Source organism: Tubulanus polymorphus, chromosome 3, assembly GCF_964204645.1.
Source record: "Tubulanus polymorphus chromosome 3, tnTubPoly1.2, whole genome shotgun sequence".
Taxonomy (NCBI): Eukaryota; Metazoa; Nemertea; class Palaeonemertea; order Tubulaniformes; family Tubulanidae; genus Tubulanus; species Tubulanus polymorphus.
Window position 1 is genome coordinate 17009865 of NC_134027.1, and position 17373 is coordinate 17027237.

The window sequence follows — 17373 nt, forward strand, 5'->3', positions numbered from 1 at the left end:
AAAATAAATGTATTTATTATTTACATAATGATCAACAACTTCATGAAATTGATCATTTTGGGGGCATATGCCAACACTGTAGCTTTTTCCAGATGTCAGTAGACTTAAAAAAACCACTTCCCTCTCATCATGAACTTTATCACAATTTATTTCTGCCACTTGTGTGTGCTTAGCACACATTTGAAATTCAAAACATTTGCGTTCACTATTCGTTTTTTCTCCATTTACATATAATGATTGTACGTATGTACATGAGATGAGCTATGATTCTATGAAATAGCGGAGTATTAAATAAAAGTACAAATCAGTCTTATCGTTAAGGCTTTTATCAGCATTTTAAATTACAACATTACTTAAATCAACCGTCATCCACACTCAAGAGATATGCACGAAATCGAAAAACAGTTGGACATAGAATGTAATAATGCATCACATATGTACCAATGAAATGCCGCTTTAAAACTTACTTTCGAATTTATTCAAGCTTTTATTTCACCTTTTTGATGCGAGATACCACATTAAGATGGCCACGCTTATGCCGTTCCTTGATTAAAGTTCAAAATTTAATAGTGTCATGGTATCATTGCTGGCAAGCATAGCGCCTTATACCTATAGGAAAAACCTTCCACCATCGACGGTAATATTCGTGGAAATACAACTAAAATATATTCATTTTACAAAGAGGTTCAGAAATTTTACACGGAAGTAATACTAATACATACTGTACTCAAATATTCACATATACTTTTCTATTGACATAAAAGTTACCACAATAAATGCGTCTCGCTATCTTTCGATACATGGTAGCTTTGTGACATTAACAGTTTTGTGGTATTTGTACACGCATTTATATTCATTTTCGAAGCCATTGTCGTCAGAATGTTCTTCAATATCTCCAGATGTATAATCAAATGATGCGTAACAGGTTTCAACTGAAAATAAAACGATCGTCCAAAAAAGAGCGTAGTTGTATTGGTTGTATTTCCTTTCACTCAAAAAAATTGCATTTGCCTTTAGGGAAAAATTCTGACGTTTCAAAACGTATTTTTACCAATGCGGCTAGAAAATATATTATAAAGTACAATACTTAAAAATCCTAATTAACATCGAAATTCGAAAGATGCTACGGGGGCCGGGCTTTCTAGAAACCTGCCAATGATTTTTAGAATGAGCCCGATCAATGCAGCAAATGAAAAAAAAAAACAGTAAATTCTTCTTAATAAGGAAAAACGAGAAAAAATGATGTTACAAAATTACCTTGCGTTGCCTCTCTGAATGACCCCGCCAAAGGCTCTGTTCCAATTATGACTGGCACATCGACGTCAATCGAATCGTACATACCACTCGGTTCAATGCAAACCTAATATGAATCAAAATGTACAAATGTATTCGTATCGAACAACTGTAAAAAAGTAAATTTCGATATTTTTCAGTACACAAATTGAATCAAGAGCATAGTCTGGGTCCCAGATCCCTCCTACTGCACATTGTGCGGATTCTATGAAATTTCAGGGTTTGGTGGAAACATATATGGCGTAAATTTTAGAAGGGTGCCCACTCATCCAGGCCTTTTTTAAAGATTCCTCCCATTTGTCCAAGTGCGTATGCTGAATATGATGTAAATAAACCGATTTCAGTGATCTTAGGGTTCAACTCCAGTTTTCTGGTTGAATAGTGACTTCTTTCGACAATCAGTAGCATTGTCAAAAACATTTCCTTCAACAATCCGACAATCAGAAACCAAACAACGTCGAGAAAAATTCCATCGACAATCCAACATAATAAATATCATTTTTCTAATGTGTCTATTCGAGTTAATTTGATGATAACAAATCAACTCAATTCATTTTGATTCCATACAAGGTCATAAAATATGACATGATAGAATATAACAAAATGTATAAACGGCGATGAGTGAAAGCATATAAATACCACAAATGTGCGCAAAAATGGCACTTAGATATTTAGATATATTTACAATATATTTAGTATCATTCATTAGATAAATTAATTTCAATACATTTGAACGTTGCTAATAGTGCTTGCGAATGAATTTTTTACTTCATTCAGTATACAGCTGACATTCAATTAATACATGATATTAATCGCCGATTCTATTACAAACTGGGCAATTCAATTGACCCCTGTCCCTGTGTGAATACTATTATAGTGAATACACCCTGTCCTGTCCAGAAAAGCCTAGTCATCAGTTGACAGCCATTGAAAACGAAAATCACCGAGCACGTAAAACTTGCACATTAAACTCTATAGAATACAGGAATACATTTTACTCTGGTTCCTAATAATTTGTACAAAAAGGTAAGTAATCTAGATTGTATATCAACATCCAGAGATAGAACACCTAGTTCACTGTACACCATACAAGAAGGGTTGCGTGTTTTGACTCCTAAAACTATCTGGAGGAACTTTTTCATTCTTTAACTCATCTAATTTAGTTTCTAAGAGTCGAAAAATAAATTCTCGCACACTCGAATTTATTTTTCGACCCTTCAACCTTTCTTATGAACCCCCATTATCCCTATTACTCTTGAAATATTCATGTATATGAATATGAATAACTTCTAAAATCAATTTAAATAAAAAATTTGATATTAAAGGTATGATAATGATAATATGATGATATGATAAAAAATTATGTAAAATTAATATAGACAAATCTCAAAAAGCAAGACACAATAAAACTAAAACAAATTTAGAAAATACATTGAAATTAGAACATAAAGATGATATATTAGAAACTAAATTAGATGAATTAAAGAATGAAAAAGAAACATACAAATGTGATACATGTAATCAATAATTCAGTGAAAAATGATATTATGAACAACATACATGGAAGATGTAACAAAATTATATTAATTCATTAGATAATAAAAAAGGAAATAGAGATAACTGAACCATTCAAAAGTGATATTGGTCCAGCTGCTATTGAGTATAAATTTCACAAAGGTAAAACATTAGAAGAAAATAAAAAACATATAATATGAAAATATGAAAAATATTATAAAAATAACTACTTATGTTGAATACCCTAAAATTAGCATATCAGTTAAAGTTAAGTTTATAAAATCTGAAGATAAACCAATATATAATATAAATTCCCATTCACAACATAATATTTCAAAACAGCATATAGATGAAAAATTAGATAAATGTTATAATGAAGTAAAAACTAAAATAGAAGAGAAATATTTTGAAGGATCAGGTTTAATATTTGATGAAATAATATTTATGACTTTACATGTTTATAACACAAAATATAATAAGTTAACTAAATCAAAACCAATTGACGAAAATAATTTATCATATTATAAAGATGATAATATTAATGGATCAAGTTATATTAAACTACCATTTAAAACTAATGCTGTTATAAATGTACAAAATTCTGATGATAAATGTTTTCTATGGACAATTATAAGTTGTTTACATCCAACAGAAGATATTACACATAGTCTAAGATTAACAAATTGTAAACAATTTGAAAATAATTATAAGATAGACAGTTATCCTGTTAGAATTAAAAATATCCCAAAAATAGAAAGAGATAATAATCTGAAAATAAATGTATTCGATTTAATCAAATACAAAAGGCAATAAAATTGAACATTTTACATTAGAACCTCTATACCTATCAAAAGATTATGATTCAAATGGTGTTATAAATATATTATATTATGAAAATCATTATATGTGGATTAAACAAATCGATTCAATTTTTAGAACAGAAAATGATCACCATAAAATGTATCTATGTAGAACTAAATGTATAACTAAATTCAGTAATGAAAGTGCATTATTAAATCGTGAACCATTATGTGATAATCATGATTATTGTAAAATAGTTTTACCAAATGAATAGGATAAAATATTAGAATTCAAAAAATATGATTACAAGAATAAAGTACCATTTGTAATATATGGAGATTTTGAATCACTAATTAAGGAATTAACTGATCAATATAGAAAAGAAATATATTATAAAAGAAAGAAATTAAATTCTAATGAAAATGATGTAATTGATTATTCAGATCCTCCAATAACAAATACTATTAAAAAGATTCATCAAAGTGCTACAGCTTTTAGATTATATATAAAATCTGATTATCCAGTTGAACTAATTGAAAGTGAATATTATAATTATAGAAATGAAAATGTTATAATTCATTTTTGTGACTTATTAATTGAGTATGAAATCAAATTTAGTAAAATATTAAATACAAATATAGAAATAATTATGACAGAAGAAGATAAAGAAGAATTTGAGTTTTCAGATAAATGTAATTATTGTGAAAAACTATTTAATTTTAAAGATAAAAAAGTAAGAGATCATGATCATTTGAATGGAAAGTTTAGAGGTGCAGCGCATGAGAATTGTAACTTAAAAACTAAGAAAATTAATTTTGTTCAAGTAATATTTCATAATTTATCAGGGTATGATGCACATTTATTCATCAAACAGCTATGTCAAAAAATAGAAGAAATAATTAATGAAATAGAAAGATTGAATTTCAAATAGATGAAAAGATGAAATACCAACTTATAAATTTAAAATCTTAGCTAAAACATCTGAGAATTATATATCTTTCCAATTTGGATGTCTAAGATTTATAGATTCATATAGATTTTTAAGTAGTTCATTAGATAATTTATCTAAATCATTAGTTGATGATGAATTAAAAATAATGAAACTACACTATCCAAATGAAAATGATTTTCAATTAATGAGATATAAAGGAGCAATTCATTTTATGAGAATCATAATGATTTTAACATAACTGAATTATTAAAAGAACAATAATATATAATAGAACATTGAATATTTGGAATGAAAAATCATGGACAATTAGTAGATTTATATTTAAAATCAGATGTATTATTATTAACTGATATATTTGAAAGGTTTAGAGATGTAAATCTAAAATATTTTAATATTGATCCATGTCATTGTTATTCATCACCAGGTTTAACTTGGGATTGTGGTTTGAAATTTACAGATATAAAAATGGATTTGTTAACAAATATACATCAATTATTATTATTTGAAAAATCTATAAGAGGAGGAGTTTCAGGTGTATTGGGTGATAAATATTTCAATGTAAATGATAACTCTGGATATAAGTTATTATATATAGATGCAACTAATCTATATGGTTGTGCAATGATGGAACCACAACCTTATGGAGTATTTCAAATAACTGAAGTTTTACAGTATGAAAATAATGATAATTTTGATTGGAAGAAAAGAACTCTAGATATATCAGATGATTCAGATACTGGTTACTTCTTTGTTGTAGATTTAGAATATCCTGAAAAAATTAGATTTAAATCTAGAAATCTAGCATACTGTCCCGAACATAAAACTGTAACACATGAAGAATTATCAAATTATCAAAAAAGAATTAAACCTGAAAATCATATTCATACAGAAAAGTTAATGGTAACTCAGGAAGATAAATATAAATATAGCTGCCAAGCAGCGATGACGGGTTTTCTGCAAAGCCATTCAGAAAGATGGGAATTGTAGTAAATTGAAATATCGATACATAGAATAAAATGCATTGACAGATTCGAACCTAATATGCTACCACTGTGTAAACGTCAAATATGATTCAGCTTTGAAACCGAACATACGCGGACGTACAATCAACAAATATTAATTTATTTGACCAGGCATTTATTTTGGCATTCAAACATCAGGATACTGTATTATCACCATGCTTAAAAATGGATCTGTCCTATTAAGAACTCATCTTAAGCACCTGCTGAGTCGATAGATTGAGTGAATTTACAGATAAGAACGTATTATGATTTAGAATAGATTTAAGAAGTTAATGTTTTTATTGAAATATTTGAATAAATACATATATTGTAGTGTAGATTCAATCAATAAATTATGAATTGATCTGGTCTGGGTTTCCGGCTGATGTTGATTTTGGCTTTTATGGATTACAAATTCTATAGTGATAAACAATTGATACCTGCAACTGTGTGTAAATCAAACCTATTCCACTAGTTGCATGTGTTTCCTAATAAACGGGAGAGTCACTCTTGATCTGAGTTATTAGAAAAATAATGTTCATTTAGTTATAGAAATTCATTGCCATTTTGGAAATTCTGTAATAATATTTGTTCTGTCCTAATTTTTAGTACCGTATGAACCAATGATATGCTTTGTAAATATGATGTAATAAAATAAATTTGAATTTGAATTAAATTTGAACATGAGAATCAAGCATAACTTGTGTTTTTTCAACTTGTCTTTTGTTAACAGTTCCAGAGTTTCAATTACAATCAAATCCAAATTGGCTAAAAAGTACATAAGACTAAATGAAATGAACCGTTAGTTACTGCAAACCTATTCCAGTGTTATGTCGATCGTGTTGAATCACTTTCCTTGAGTTGAAAGAATCAGATCTTCTATGGTGCAACATCGGTCGAAGAGAGATAACTTGGTGTTGACTGTCCTTGACCATCTAACTGCATGCGTTTGACATTGGAATCAGCATCATACCCATTTGAACTGCAAAATATTCATACAACCTACAGTACATGTATACAGTAATCAAACTTTCACCGATGTTGGATATTATGAACGTTGGGCTTATTTCAGTATTCTAAAAAGCAGGAAATAATAAGCCCAATCAATAGGCCCTATTCCCATTGGAACAATTGTATAATGCGTACGCTATACTGTACACTTATCAGTCAAGAATGGAGAAATCGGTATACCAAACCTACGAACAGCAAAATGTACAGGCCTACAATGATTTCTGGTATACAAGCCGTGACCACATGAACGTTTTGGTTTGACTATTAATGTCAGCAGGTCAGAGAAGGCCTGGCCAAATTTATTCACATGGCTCAAATCAATTAGCCTTTCTGCGTGTGAATACTTCACTGTATTGTGGGATCATTCATTTATTACGTACGCATTAGGGGAGGGGAGGGGTCAGGGCAATTACGTACTGTAATGCTTAATGTACATGAAAAAATGGCAGGTTTTGCGTACAGAGGGAGAGGGGGTTGAAATAATCAAATTTTATGCGTACGTAATAAATGAATGATCCCTGTTTTAAAAATAGGCCTATCGAGTGAATTAGTATATAGACTGAATTAGACTTTAGGCTAGTCCTGGCCAAAACCTATCCATGTTATAATTGCACCAGTTATAGTAACATAACTGTAGGGCCGATGAGAGGGAAAAAGTTGTGTTTCTAGTACATAGGCATGGTAGGCCTGTCGTACTCACTTAATACCCGGTACTTAAAACGCTGTTGTTACCTGTACGTGACTGTATGGTGATTTCTACAGGTTAGCCGTATGTGAGTATGTTGACGCTCAGACTTGCAATATTGGGATTCGAAACCAAACGAAAAAAAAATCCAGTTGTAGTCCAGTGATTTACCCATTGTGCCACAGAACGTAACTGCAGGGTGGATGAATTTGATTTACAAATAGCCTAGCCTCACCTAACCCAAACTCTATTATTTCACGCATGCACGTTTGCAGATTATAGGAACTCACTTACGGCCTTTTTAGGGAACTCACGTACGGTTAACCTGTGGATATCACCGTACAGTCACTGGCACGTACGGGTAACAACTTCGTACTTAAAAAATGGTATTGGCTACTAGGAACTCACGTACGGCGTTAGTAGGGAACTCACGTACGGTTAATCTGTGGAGATCACCGTACAGTCACGTACGAGTAACAACTACGTACTTACTGGTATTGGCTACTATATAATAGGCCTATAGACAAATAAATACCGGTACTGCGGTAGGCTTTCTTAGCTTCTTCTTCTTCTTCTTCTGATAACTGTCAACATCAACTGGTTGATGAAACACAGTGTATAGGTGTGCGCAAATAAATATATACAGACATGACTAATAAATTTAGTATAAATATAATAATAATAATAATAATAACAACAACAACAACAACAATAACGACGACGACGACGACGACGACGACGGCGACGACGACGACGGCGACGACGACGACGGCGGCGACGACGACGGCGGCGACGACGACGGCGGCGACGACGACGGCGGCGACGACGACGGCGGCGACGACGACGACGGCGACGACGACGGCGGCGACGACGACGACGACGACGACGACGACGACGACGACGACGACGAATCTTAGAATCCTGTTCAACGGTGGATTTTGACGAAGCATTTGATAAGGCACAACATCAGCCATTACTAAACAGGCTATTAGGAAACAGTATCAATGATAGGTCGCCCAAATGGCTCAGCAGTTATCTCTGAACGAAAACTTGTAGCTGAAATCAACGGAACGCCTCATCTTGGAATAAGTCGGTCAAACTAGTGGAGTCACGCAAGGTAGTATCCTATCTTCTGTTTAATACCCTGACAAAAGACATACACAGTAATCCAATACATACCAGTAAATTTCCAAATCGACCTTAACACGCTGTTCGACCAAAAAACTTAATGTTCCAACAAGAAAATCTTCTTCATTCTGACAAAAAATGTGTTCGAATAAAAAGCTATGTTATTGTTGAAATGAAAAAAAATCAGGTTGAGCGAACACAATTTTTTTCGAACGAATGTTTGAATGAAAACAATTCTGTTCGATTGAACAAAATACTTAATACTTTCGGTTCGGAGAAAAAACTTTGTTCAATATACTTGTTCGAACGAAAAACTTAATGTTCTGACAAGAAAATTCTTTTCAAATTAAAACGATTCCGTTCAATTGAATGATTGTTCGAACGAAAAACCTTTCGTTTGGACAAAAAAAAAGTTTGTTCAACTTTGTTCTAACGATTCTTTCAAATTGGTTCAATTGTATAGAATATTATTGGTTCAAACGAAATAAATTTTGTTCCGACGAAAGAATTTTCAAGCGAAAGGTCTTTTGAACGAAAAAAAAGATATTTCTGGTGCTCCGCAGTAACTTAAAGCCAGACGTAGGTTGTTCTTGTGACTCGATGCGATCCTCGCGTTGCATTGCAAGTCGCTTGCAATACGATTGTGTGCGACTAGTTTCTGCCAGTCGCAAGAGCGCGTCGGTTGGTTGTGACAGTCGTGTCGCGTCGCAGAAAGTAGAACACGTACGACTCAATGTGACTGGCGTTGCTGAAAGATGAGGACGCCAGTGATATGACGACTGAGTTTCAAGTCGTCAAAACGTCACGATATGTCGACATATTCGTGTCGAATTGATGCGATATATTGACATAAATATGGCGACTTGTCGAGTTGGAACGCAACAACTCGAGTCCCTTTATCGCTTCCGTAGATCTTTCATTAAGTAGGATCACTTGAATGATCGCTTTAATATCACTTTAAAAGAAAAAGAATCTGCCAAAATGACCTTAATATTCGACACTATATCTACGGAAGCGATAAGGGGCCTCGAGATGACGCGTTCCAACTCGACAAGTCGCCATATTATTGTCGACATACCGCGATATATCGCGTCAAGTCGACATGAATATGTCGATATATCATGACGTTTTGACGACATATTTCGTTTTCTCAACCATTTTCCTCGCGACAAGTCGACATATTCATGACGACTTGAAACTCAGTTGTCATATTACTGGCGTCCTCATCTTACATTTAGACATCTTCAACGTCTTCAAATGACGGCTTGTCCCGTGGAAAATAAGCAAATAAGCGAAATTTGTCGTGAAAACGTCACGATACGTAGACATATTCATGTGGACTTGACACGATATATCGCGATATATCGACATAAATATGGCGACTTGTCGAGTTTGAACGCGACAACTCGAGGCCCTTTATCGTTTCCGTACTATATCAGATTAATCGACTTCAAAATAGGCGAATGCATAAGTCTTTATTACGTTATTAATTGGCGTAATTATTCAAAAGCTAATAATGTGGGCGACAAAACCAAAAAAAATAATTGTCGCGGGCGATAAAACCAAAATAATCAATTGTCGCGGGCGATAAAACCAAAATAATCAATTGTCGCTGGCGATAAAACCAAAATATTGAATTGTCGCGGGCGACAAAACCAAAAAAAATGAATAAAACCAAAAAACCAATAAAACCAAAATAATGAATTGTCGCAGGCGATAAAACCAAAAAAATGAATTGTCGCGGGCGATAAAACCAAAATCTTGAATTGTCACGGGCGACAAAACCAAAATATTCAATTGTCGCGGGCGACAAAACAAAACTAATGAATTGTCGCGGGCGGTAAAACCAAAATGATGAATTGTCGCGGGCGATAAAACCAAAATATTGAAGTGTCGCAGGTGATAAAACCGCGACAAAAAGAAAAAAAAATTGTCGCGGGCAACAAAACCAAAATATTCAATTGTCGCGGGCGACAAAACCAAACTAATGAATTGTCGCGGGCGATAAAACCAAAATAATGAATTGTCGCGGGCGATAAAACCAAAATATTGAAGTGTCGCAGGCGATAAAACCGCGACAAAAAGAAAAAAAAATTGTCGCGAGCGATAAAACCAAACTAATGAATTGTCGCGGGCGGTAAAACCAAAATAATGAATTGTCGCAGGCGATAAAACCAAAATATTGAAGTGTCGCAGGCGATAAAACCGCGACAAAAAGAAAAAAAAATTGTCGCGGGCGACAAAACCAAAATATTCAATTGTCGCGGGCGACAAAACCAAACTAATGAATTGTCGCGGGCGATAAAACCAAAATAATGAGTTGTCGCGGGCGATAAAACCAAAATATTGAAGTGTCGCAGGCGATAAAACCGCGACAAAAAGAAAAAAAAATTGTCGCGAGCGATAAAACCAAAATAATGAATTGTCGCGGGCGATAAAACCAAAATCTTGAATTGTCGCCATTGTCGCGTGCGACGAAACCAAAATAATGAATTGTCGCGGGCGATAAAACCAAAATATTAAATTGTCGTGGGCGACAAAACCAAAATATTGTTTTGTCGCGGGTGACAAAACCAAATTAATGAATTGTCGCGGGCGATAAAACCAAAATAATGAATTGTCGCGGGCGATAAAACCAAAATAATGAATTGTCGCTGGCGATAAAACCAAAATATTGAATTGTCGCGGGCGACAAATCCAAAAAATGAATTGTCGCGGCAGGAAAACCAAAATCTTGAATTGTCGTGGGCGACAAAACCAAACTAATGAATTGTTGCGGGCGATAAAACCAAAATAATGAATTGTCGCGGGCGATAAAACCGCGACAAAAAAAAATTGTCGCGGGCGATAAAACCAAAATAATGAATTGTCGCGGGCGATAAAACCAAAATAATGTATTGTCGCGGGCGATAAAACCAAAATATTGAATTGTCATGGGCGACAAAACCAAAATATTGATTTGTCGCGGGTGACAAAACCAAATTAATGAATTGTCGCGGGCGATAAAACCAAAATAATGAATTGTCGCGGGCGATAAAACCAAAATAATGAACCAAAATTATTGTTTTGTCGCGTTATTTTAGTTTTGTCGTTTTGTCATAATGTCGCCCTCATTTGCATATACGTGTTTTTTTTACGTATGGCCCTTATCAGCCACCATAATAAAGCCTTAAGGTCGCGTAAAACTCGATAAACACTTCAAGCGACACAGCGAACGATCTCCTTTCCCCCACAGCGAACGCTTAACCTAGTAGAGGCTACTAGCCTATGTAGGCCTATGTATATGCGTAGGCCTAATATCCGGACAGATTGGTCGTAGGCCTATTGAATTTAACAACCCACCTAAATATCGTAAATTTTGTTTTGAAGTTCAATCCAATGAGTCCGTTAATAAACGCAACAATTGTACTGTGTTTGTTTGAGACAGTAAAGCTCAGTACCGGTAGGCCTAAAGCCGCGTTAAACTCCATAAACACTTCAAGCGACACATCGAACGATCCCTTTCCCCCACAGCGAACGCTTACTCCGAATGTCAAGTGTGAGTCCAGCATACGGAAAGGATTATGTGTTATATACTTGTATTTAGTAAATACCTTGTGCATTTGTCAATGATCGGTATGTACTGTAGGAAATATAGAGTATTGATGGTATTGATATAGAGGTTGAAGCCCGCGGCCGAATAAAGTAATATATTCTTTTATTTTGATACCTCGTCGACATAACAGCTTTTCTCCGCTATATCTCTTCGGCGTGTTTAGTTTAGGCCTACGATTCCCCGGTACACTAAAGATTTATCTTAGTAAATACACGGTTAATTCGGTAAAGAAAAATAGGTATTGTTATACTAACTCCTTGAAACCCGCAGCCAAATCACTGGTAGTAATAAATTAATTTGTACTCGATTTGATATTCATGATGAGGAGAAACTCGCAGCTGATCCCCGTAACGACGATGTAGTAACACACGTCGATTCGTCGATGTTTACGGCTCGACAGTGCTTGTAAAATCTAAAGTAGTAAATTTCCAGTGTATCGGTAATATGATTTGATGAGGAAAATGGGCTATTGTTAAAATCACTGTTTGAAGACCGCGACTGAATTTGAAGTCTGCGGATAAATTAGTTCATTTATACTTGAATTGATAATCGAAGTGACAGTCGGCCTGCGGGTTGATTTCGGGATGACGACTCGAAAAACATGTCGCCCCATTGAATGGGGCTAAATTTTCTATGTTTACGGCCCGACAGCGCTTTTGCAACGATGATTCGTGAAAAAACACGCGGGCTATTTGTAGATCTCAGTGAGCTGAACGATATTATATGGATTGTATATGAAACAGCGGTAAGGTAACAAAGCCTATGTTCTTTTGGTAAAAATAGTGTGGAAGAAAATAATAATAAATATAGCTGCAAAGCAGCGATAACGGGTTTTCTGCACAGTCTTAGAATCCTGTTCAACGGTGGATTTCAACAAAGCATTTGATAAGGCTCAACATCAGCCATTACTGAACAGGCTATTAGGAAACAGTATCAATGATAGGTCGCCCAAATGGCACAGCAGTTATCTCTGAACGGAAACTTGTAACCGAAATCAACGGAACGCCTCATCTTGGAATGAGACGGTCTAACTAGTGGAGTCACGCAAGGTAGTATCCTAAGTCGTCTTCTGTTTAATGTCCTGACAAATGACATACACAGTAATCCAAAATATACCAGACCGAGTAAATTTCCAAAACAACCTTAACACACTGTTCGACCAAAAACTTAATGTTCCGACAAAACCACGGGCGACATAACCAAAATTATGAATTGTCGCGGGTGACAAAACCAAAATATTGAATTGTCACGGGCGACAAAACAAAAATAATGAATTGTCGCGGGCGATAAAACCAAAATAATGAATTGTCGCTCGGGCGTTAAAACCAAAATATTGAATTGTTGCGGGCGATAAAACCAAAATAATGAATTGTCGCGGACGACAAAAACAAACTATTGAATTGTTGCATGCGACAAAACCAAAATAATGAATTGTCGCGGGCGACAAAACCAAACTAGGGGTCCAGGGACACCATGCTCACTTGGGCAGTGGTTTCAAATGCTCAACAATCTAACAATTTCAATACATAACGCCCTCTAGTGACCATATACAAAAACCAATGACCTTGAAACCCACCACAATCATAGAACATGTGAGCAGCTAGGATTTTGTAATTTAATATGGAAATACTAAGTTATTCTACTATTCAACGACCCCTGGTGACCATATGCAAAACCCAATGACCTTAAAACTCACCACAATCGTAGTACATGTCATGAAATACAACTTTGCAATTGATCATAGTAACAAAATATGCCTAAGTACCAATCTAATAAGGAAATACTAAGCCATTCTACTATTCAGCGCCCCCTGGTGACTATATGGAATAACTAATGTCCTTAAAAACTCACCACAATCATAGACGATGTCATGAACTACAACTTTGCAATGGATCATGGTAAGAAACTATGCCTAAGTACCAATCTAATAAGGAAAAACTAAGCTTTTCTACTATTCAACGCCCCCTGGTGACTAAATGGAATAACTAATGTCCTTAAAAACTCACCACAATCATAGACGATGTCATGAACTACAACTTTGCCATGGTAACAAAATATGCCTTGGTACAAATATAACATAGCGATACTAAGTTATTGTATTATCCAACGCCCCCTGATGGCCACATATAAAAACCAATGACCTTGAAACTCACCAAAATCATAGAACACGTTATGGGCTACAACTTCCCAATTGAATATAGTAACACAATATGCTTAGGTATCAATTAATTGTGGAAAAACATTTTCCCACCTACGAATGAGTACTGATGACATCAAGATGGCCGCCAATTGCGTCATAATTGGCTGATCAAAAATACCTGTCCCAGGTATAAAACATCCCTCTCTAAAGAATATCCATCAGCAATTGCAATGAGAAATGGCAAACCAGTAGGAAGCTACAGGACCTAGAATTCTGGCCAAAATTGACATTTTTGGGCACTAAAAAGGTCATAGGACGGCCATCTTGAGTCAGATCGACCCAATTTTCTTATGCTGATGGGCCTTTGGTAGATTCAAATATAAACGAAAGATCAAGGTAATTGATCAAAGCGTCTTCAAAATTTTCTTCGGGCGACAAAACCAAAATAATGAATTGTCTCGTGCGACAAAACCAAAATAATGAATTGTCGCGGGCAATAAAACCAAAATAATGAATTATCGCGGGCGATAAAACCAAAATATTGAATTGTCGTGGGCGATAAAACCAAAATAATGAATTGTCGCGGGCGACAAAACCAAACTAATGAATTGTCGCGGGCGACAAAACCAAAAAAAGAATTGTGGGGGCGACAAAATCAAAATAATGAATTGTCGCGGGCGACAAAACAAAAATGGTGAATTGTCCAGGCGACAAAACCAAAATGGTGAAGTGTCGCGGGCGACAAAACCAAAATAATGAATTGTCGCGGGCGATAAAACCAAAATGATGAATTTTCTCGGGCGACAAAACCAAAATAATGAATTGTCGCTGGCGATAAAACCAAAGTAGTGAATTGTCGTGGGCAATAAAACCAAAATATTGAATTTCCGCGGGCGACAAAATCAAAATCATTGTTTTCTCGCGTTATTTTAGTTTTGTCGTTTTGTCGTAATGTCGCCCTCATTTGCATATTCGTGTTTTTTTATCTTATCAGCCACCATACAAAAGCCTTAAGGTCGCGTAAAACTCGATAAACACTTCAAGCGACACAGCGAACGATCTCCTTTCCCCCACAGCGAACGCTTACTCCGAATGTCAAGTGTGAGTCCAGCATACGGATAGGAGTGTGTTATATACTTGTATTTAGTAAATACCTTGTGCATTTGACAATGATCGGTATGTACTGTAGGAAATATACAGTATTAATAAATGGTTGAAGCCCGCGGCCGAATAAAGTAATATATTCTTTTATTTTGATACCTCGTCGACATAACAGCTTTTCTCCGCCATATCTCTTCGGCCTGTTTAGTTTAGGCCTACGATTCCCCGGTACACTAAAGATTTATCTTAGTAAATACACGGTTAATTCGGTAAAGAAATATAGGTATTGTTAAACTAACTCCTTGAAACCCGCAGCCAAATCACTGGTAGTAATAAATTAATTTGTACTCGATTTGATTCTCATGATGAGGAGAAACTCGCAGCTCATCCCCGGAACGTCGATGTAGTAACACATGTCGATTCGTCGATGTTTACGGCACGACAGTGCTTTTAAAATCTAAAGTAGTAAATTTCCAGTGTATCGGTAATATGATTTGATGAGAAAAATGGGCTTTTGTTAAAATCACTGTTTGAAGACCGCGACTGAATGTGAAGTCTGCGGCAATAAATTAGTTCATTTATACTTGAATTGATAATCGAAGTGACAGTCGGCCTGCGGGTTGATTTCGGGATGACGACTCGAAAAACATGTCGCCCCATTGAATGGGGCTAAATTTTCGATGTTTACAGCCCGACAGCGCTTTTGTAACGATGATTCGTGAAAAAACACGCGGGCTATTTGTAGATCTCGGTGAGCTGAACGATATTATATGGATTGTATATGAAACAGCGGTAAGGTAACAAAGCCTATGTTCTTTTGGTAAAAATAGTGTGGAAGAAAATAATAATAATAATAATCACGCGGATATCAATAGGGTTTTCTGTGAAATAACAGAAAACCCTAATAATAATCACGCGGATATCAATAGGGTTTTCTGTGAAATAACAGAAAACCCTAATAATCACGCGGATATCAATAGGGTTTTCTGTGAAATAACAGAAAACCCTAATAATAATCACGCGGATATCAATAGGGTTTTCTGTGAAATAACAGAAAACCCTAATAATCACGCGGATATCAATAGGGTTTTCTGTGAAATAACAGAAAACCCTAATAATGAATTGTCGCTGGCGATAAAACCAAAGTAATGAATTGTCGTGGGCGATAAAACCAAAATAATGAATTGTCTCGGGCGACAAAAACAAAATATTGAATTGTCACGTGCGACAAAACCAAAATAATGAATTGTTGCGGGCGACAAAACCAAAATAATGAATTGTTGCGGGCGATAAAACCAAAATAATGAATTGTGTCGTGCGACAAAACCAAAATAATGAATTGTCGCGGGCGACAAAACCAAAATAATGAATTATCGCGGGCGATAAAACCAAAATATTGAATTGTCGCAGGCGATAAAACCAAAATATTGAATTGTCGCGGGCGACAAAACCAAAAAAAAAATTGTCGCGGGCAACAAAAACAAAATATAAAACCAAAATAATGAATTGTCGCGGGCGACAAAACTAAAAAGAAGGATTGTCGCGGGCGACAAAACCAAAATAATGAATTGTCGCTGGCGATAAAACCAAAGTAATGAATTGTCGTAGGCGATAAAACCAAAATATTGAATTTTTTGCGGGCGACAAAACCAAAATATTGAATTGTCGCGGGCGATAAAACCAAAATATTGAATTGTCGCGGGTAACAAAACCCCAAAAAAATTGTCGCGGACGATAAAAACAAAATATTAAAAAAAATAATGAATTGTCTAGGGCGACAAAACCAAAAAGAAGAATTGTCGCGGGCGACAAAACCAAAATAATGAATTGTCGCTGGAGATAAAACCAAAGTAACGAATTGTCGCGGGCGATAAAACCAAAATATTGAATTGTCGCGGGCGACAAAACCAAAATAATGAATTGTCGCGGGCGACAAAATCAAAATCATTGTTTTCTCGCGTTATTTTAGTTTTGTCGTAATGTCGCCCTCATTTGCATATTCGTGTTTTTTATCTTATCAGCCAGCATACTAAAGCCTTAAGGTCGCGTAAAACTCGATAATCACTTCAAGCGACACAGCAAACGATCTCCTTTCCTCCACAGCGAACGCTTACTCCGAATGTCAAGTGTGAGTCCAGCATACGGATAGGA

At 35.2% G+C, this 17373-nt stretch overlaps 1 protein-coding gene across 1 annotated transcript in view; it reads right to left on the minus strand.

The window, feature by feature from the left end:
• Positions 1-786: 786 nt before the first annotated feature.
• LOC141902133 (arrestin domain-containing protein 2-like) overlaps positions 787-17373 on the minus strand; it is a 90861-nt gene continuing 74274 nt past the window's right edge. Inside the window, exons 6-7 of the mRNA XM_074789772.1 lie at positions 1254-1360; positions 787-940 (exon numbers count right to left, since the gene is read on the minus strand). Coding sequence (XP_074645873.1) covers positions 787-940; positions 1254-1360 — 261 coding nt within the window. The remainder of the gene's footprint in view (positions 941-1253; positions 1361-17373) is intronic.